Genomic DNA, 6000 nt, shown 5'->3' with positions numbered 1-6000 from the left:
GGGATTAGTTAGGTTCTTTCAATTTTTATTGAAGGATATATATATTTCAAGTGATAAAAGGGTCCAACGTATTAAAAAATAAATTATTATATATATATATCACTAGTTTTAATTGTTTTATTATACTTGAATTTAAGTCTAGTGAAATTTGATTTCTTTTCATATTATTATAATCTTCACTCTACGCTTCTACATATATATAATTTTGATGGCTAAGATTACGGCATAGCACAGTATTTTTCAAACATTGCTTTTAGTTTTTTTATTTCTTAAATTTTCAGAATTAGTTTTTTCTAAAACCAGCCGTCAGAAATAATTAAAGATTTCAACGATTCGAAAAATCATTTTCAGAATTGCAATATTGCTTTTGAAGAAAACTTAAGAACATAAGGAAAGTTGTCCCAAACGAGGCTTAGGGCAATATACATACACCATTGCTTTCGAATTTCGACTAGGTCCTTACGGAAATGAACTTGTTTTATTCCAAATTTGTATTTAATTGCTAAACTTAACTTCCCAGTAATTATAGAATCTGGAAATAATTCTATCATAAGGTTTATTAATCAAACTGCCTTGAGTTTTCGTACTTTGTACTTTTGCATCAACTTACTTGCAGGTGTATATCCATCTAGTGAAAGGAGTAGTAAAATATATTACTATGGCCTAATCCAAATTATGTATTCAAGTCAGATTTCCGACTCAGATGGAGTGATATTGTCAAAATACCAGAGCTCAATGTAAACTAAAAATAGACGCAGAGTCTTTCATCCTTATATACAATTGATCAAGGTTACAAATACAGAAATATATTTGAATGATATCAAAGAATTGGAACCCAAATATGCCAAACTCTAATATCACAATCCAAACTACCACTGTAAACAAGATAAGATGTGCCTGCAGAATTAGAACCATCACCTTTGCCACTGCTGATACTCTTGCCATCCATACCTGTAATCGTCAAGCACTTAATTGCTTTTCTATGTCCTTCGAACACTGCCAAACAAGAATAATTCGTCTTCTCTACTCCTGATCTCCTCCAAATTCTAATTGTACTAACAGCTGATCCACTGCATATCAAATCTGCCGCAACTGCCAAGCATAAAATTGCCTTATTGTGCCCTCTAAGCGCACCTGCCACCACCATTTCTCCACCAACATTAGCATCCTTTTCCCATACAAGAATTGATCGATCACAAGCACCAGAATACAACACTGACCCATCTGCACTCAGAGCTAAAGCATTAACTGCTGACTTGTGTTTCTCCATTGTTGCAAGAAGTGAATGTTTTTTCTCTCCTGCTTGTTTCTTCCATACCTTAATCTTCTTGTCGGCTGAACCCGTATAGACAAATCCGTCATTGGACAATACTAGGGTATTGATTGCATCATCATGTGCATTCGCTACTGACTCTAAACATCTAAAATCCGAGGTTCGCCAAATTTTGAACGTTCGGTCCCATGAAGCAGAAAAAAGAAAAGAGCCATCTTTTGATACTGCTAGAGCTGATACAGTGTCAACATGATGAACCCATGTGCATTTCTTGTGTCTCCTCACTTGTACATAGTTCTTAGATGAAAAGAATCTCAAGAAACGATCATTCATCGTGGGGAGAGTGGCTATGCAATTATACTTGTGCTGTTTATTGTTGTCGTTACTACCAATTTTCCATACACGAATCTTGCAATCCTGATGTGCACTAAAGAGCTCGTCTCCTATAACAACTATTGACTTCACAGCTCCATTACTAGTAGCTATTATGTTTAAGGCAGTTGGATTTTCATCTGCAGAAGGGTCTTTGCTCCATGATCGTATATCGCTGTTAGAAGAGCCACTATAGAGGATATTTCCGTCCAGAATGAGGGAGAATATATAGGAGTGGCCTTTAAGTATGGCTAAGCACCGGTGGTGGACGACCGAGGTTTGTTCATGTTGTTGAGAACATGGTGGTGTTAGAGATGGAACTGATGGAAGACTAGGTTGAGAAGAGAGGGATGAAGAAGTTGATGATTGTGAGTGGAGAAAATTGGAGTGTGGCTGAGATTGTGATCGGAATAGAGATTGAGGTTGTTCTTTGTCTTTGCTGCGAAATAAAGGACATGGAAGGAGTCCCATTTTGTAAACTTAGCTCAACAGCTAGAGAATGATAGCTCAAGATATAACATAGTTGTCTGGGTTTGACATATACAGCTTTGCTTATGCGAAAATTTTTGCTTATAAATAAATCTATAAAAGTCGGATAAAGCGTAGATAAAAAGAAATTTTAGCTAATATGGCGAATTGTAGTATAAGATATATTGTCATTCATTAATTTTAAATAATAGAATATGTGTCAATCATCCAATAACAAAGTATAAAATACTCTAATATGTAACTTTATTATTTGTTATGGTTGTGTTGTATACACCAAGTTTAAGTAAAAATTTGATAAATTTTACAAATTTGATTAACTAGGGGATTATTAAGGGTTGAAATTATTTTATTCAAGTGTAATTAATTACTAACTTATGCCTTGGCTATGACTATCTGAATGCTTTTTGTTATCCCTAATCATGAATTCAAGACTGCAATTTAGTTACTTGAATTGCTGTGTTAGTGGCTTCTTTGATATAGCAGGGGGTTGTACTCATAGTGCTTTTTACATTAGATATGTTCCTTTGACAATATGTTTGCGGCCCATTTGTCATATTAGTATTCACTTTTTGTCTGAATTCTCTTTTCCGTTAGATTTAGATGTACCTGAATTGGCCGTTGCTTGCTTGGGTTAGTTTGATTTGGTTTTGGGGCTTCATACTGTTCAAGGATACTCCTAGTTGTTTCTGTATTTAGGCTTATTGCAGCAACTATTTCCGTGTAATGTCTCTTCTTTTCTCTTCTGTTATGTTCTCTGTGCATTTAACAACTTTTGCAAGCACTATGAAGCACCTGTCAAATTTTGTATTCTAACGTGTTTTAGTTGTTTCTTTAAATTGCTACTTAAAAGAACCCCTTTTCAGTTACTTAAATCATTAGTGTGACTACTAAGTCCAGTTTCAACTATGCCAATTTCGAGTTAGTTTATACTGTTTATTAGGATTACTGCAGATACATTCTGTGTTGTATTCATGAATCTACCATCAGGCAGCTGATATCAAGTCTCTGCATGGAATAACATTCAGATGGTTACTATTAGAAATCTAGAAAAGGATTTGTTTTTCTGCACTCCAACATCTCTTGGAAAGAGTTTGTTTATATCTGTCTTAATGTTTATTTTGGTACTAGACATGGATAAGAATGAGCAGAAAGGAGAGGAATGACTGCATTTTAGATGTTAGCATTTTCTCTATATCTTGTTACATTAGTTGTCGGTGGATGTAAGTTGAAGACTTCCATTTCACCTTTTCATCCAACATCTGCTAGGCATTAACCGAGTTATTGGGGAAGACAAGCATATGGACTTCCATCTATTTGGGGCGGGTCAGAATCTGATGCTTTGAGTTTCCTTATTACATAAAATGAGTGGTTGACCACTCTTTAGCTGGGCTGTTAAATTCATCTTCACAAGAGTTTTGCATGAGTTAACAATTAAAGAAAATGTCGGAGTTGTTACCATTATGATCATGGAAAATACTAAACAACTCTAGAGTAACATGAGTGGCCATTAGCATAATGCTTAACATGGAAAATGAAAATACTAGCGACTTCAGTACTTGAGCTATTTTATAGTTTCATATATCTTTTATTGGAAGCTGATACATGTCTCGAGCCGCTACTTCAATAATAGGATAGTAGGACAATTAAAATAATTTTGAGTTTCCTTCAAGTTAGCTAAGGAAGGAAAAGAAACACAAGGGTTTAGGATTTTCTTGGATGTTACCATTTTCATTACAGGGAAATTCCTTATATATGAGAGGGGGTAGGAATCTTTATGCTGATTGATCCATTTTCTACCTAACTCTCGTTCCTATTTAAGAGATCTTTTATTGGCTACAGTACTTATTATTCTCTGTTCTTTTATCCCCAAGTTGGGTAATGGAGCGCCTCGTTTGCTCTCCTAGGTTAGGTTCCTGCCGGACCATTCTTTTCTAGATTTCTAACAGTATAATGGCGAGATCGCTTAGTCCTCGGCTTGTTCGTTCTCAATCTTTTAGGAGACCTGTCCATCTCCATTTTTTATCACCTGTTACCATGTTAGAAATTTATAAAAGCAAGATTCTCAACCAAAAAAAAAAAAGGATATTATATAATTTCAAGAAAGAAAACCTTAGGTCTATTAGCAATAATGTTGTTAGGATTATAAAACTATAGGATTAATAGTAATTTTTCTAAATTTTGTATTATAGCAAAGATACTTATATATAAATTAATATCGAGTTATAAAAAGAAATGTAACTAACATGGAAATCAATTTTAAAAATAGACTAGTCTCTTAAATATACAAACTAAAGAATTAACACAAATAATAACATCAAAAAAAAAAAAGAAAAAAAAAGGAGAATTTACAAAAGCAAAAATGAAAGTCCAAAAGCAATCAAGCCCAGTGCCCATAGTGAACGCGCATGATAGGCCCCACTGGTTTCTCTTTCCTGAATAGACGGTGTTGATGATGATGACCCATTAAAGTTCGGGTTGCTACCGTAGAGATATTGAATCCCCTGAATATCGTCATTTGCCAATTCGATCTTCCTAGTTCTTGAAGGAATTGTAGGATACATTATGGCCTCTTCGACAGATGAATGCCCTAACCCTAACAAATGCCCAATTTCATGTACAGCAACTGATTCTAAATCAACTGCTGACGATATCGTTGAGCTGCTAATATCACCGGACACCACCCAATTCTCCTCGCCATCTAAATGAAACCGTCCGCTCGGTGGAGAAAAAGCATGCGCCAACGTCCCCAAAACCCCATCAAACGGCTCTCCATCACCATGATCACCACTGAAGAACCCAATCCTAATATCCGCAACATTATAAGATTCCGTCTCTGTAAAGTTCATAGGTATAACAGTAGACCAGCGATCGAACGCGCGTGTAAACACGCTCTTCTCCACCTCAGTCAATTGATTGCTAGGCCAAAACGCGTAGGTTAAATCACGTTTGCTGTCTGGCCAACGGGGAGTGCCGGGAAAGAACGAGTAATGACCGACAGCGTGAAATGACGTCGTTGTCGTTTGCCACTTGCCAGAATTCATCGTCGTACTACCATTGATTATATCAGCGTTGCCACATCTTGGCCGTACAAGCTGGTCAAGAGTCTGCTCATCTAGCTCACCGGTGACATTGAGATTAAAGTTCTGTTGGTAGGTTTTGATAGCTGATTCAAGAGCATCGTCAAAATCATCGGTGAAGTTAGAAAGAGTATTTGGAATGTAACCGAAGTAATGGAAGTAATTCTTGAGCTTGGATAACCCCTCGAGCTTGTCGCCGGCCCGGCAGCCAGCGAGTCTCTTGAAAGAATCCCAAGTAGGGCTTGTGATGTTGGGGAGTAAGTTAGGAGGGATCGATGATACGTTCGGGAAGAATCTAGCTGAGGTCGACGGAAAAGAAACTAAAACCAGAATTGCAATAGCAAAAACACGTAACAGTTTCATTTTTCTTTTCTAAAACGATATCAAGAAAATGAAGAAATGGGAAAATCTTGATAAAAGAATGAATGTCTTTTTGTAGAAAGGAAAAGGGATGTAAAGTTAAGGAAGATGAAGGCCGGTGTCTAGAACGAGAGAATCAATGGATGGAGTTGGGTGATTTGTAGGTGCCTTGCTTGTGGTCTTTCAGTCTTTGTCAGGAAAAAAACTTTAGTATTTGATGCGCGTTGAATTTTCTTCTTCTTTCGAGTTTTGAATGGTTCCTGGGTTCCAGGTTCTTTGGGGTTCTCGTCTATTACTACGCACGACATGATGTAGTGAATGTTTGTACCCCCAAACGGCGTCGTCCTTGAGAGTATTAATAATGGGCCAATACATGAATATGTTTGAGTTTGGTTGGATTGGATTGGATTGGATGGCATGGCTGCAGAA

General features: G+C 36.5%; 2 protein-coding genes across 2 annotated transcripts; both read right to left on the bottom strand.

Moving 5' to 3' along the window:
- Positions 1 to 738: 738 nt before the first annotated feature.
- LOC8270378 (protein JINGUBANG) lies at positions 739 to 2211 on the bottom strand. Its single transcript, XM_002520166.4, has one exon. It carries the CDS (start codon positions 2114 to 2116, stop codon positions 821 to 823), a length of 1296 nt encoding a protein of 431 aa, XP_002520212.2. The 5' UTR covers positions 2117 to 2211; the 3' UTR covers positions 739 to 820.
- A 2158-nt stretch (positions 2212 to 4369) lies between these two features.
- LOC8270377 (metalloendoproteinase 2-MMP) lies at positions 4370 to 5939 on the bottom strand. The gene has a single exon (XM_002520165.4). It carries the CDS (start codon positions 5572 to 5574, stop codon positions 4480 to 4482), a length of 1095 nt encoding a protein of 364 aa, XP_002520211.1. The 5' UTR covers positions 5575 to 5939; the 3' UTR covers positions 4370 to 4479.
- Between the last annotated feature and the right edge of the window lie 61 nt (positions 5940 to 6000).

Source organism: Ricinus communis, chromosome 1, assembly GCF_019578655.1.
Source record: "Ricinus communis isolate WT05 ecotype wild-type chromosome 1, ASM1957865v1, whole genome shotgun sequence".
Taxonomy (NCBI): Eukaryota; Viridiplantae; Streptophyta; class Magnoliopsida; order Malpighiales; family Euphorbiaceae; genus Ricinus; species Ricinus communis.
Note: the sequence above shows the minus strand (reverse complement) of the source record. Positions and strands in the feature narration are given on the sequence as shown.

What these genes read in the sequence shown, in the direction of transcription:
- LOC8270378 (XM_002520166.4), bottom strand. Translation starts at nt 2,116, where the DNA reads ATGGGACTCCTTCCATGTCCTTTATTTCGCAGCAAAGACAAAGAACAA.
- LOC8270377 (XM_002520165.4), bottom strand. Translation starts at nt 5,574, where the DNA reads ATGAAACTGTTACGTGTTTTTGCTATTGCAATTCTGGTTTTAGTTTCT.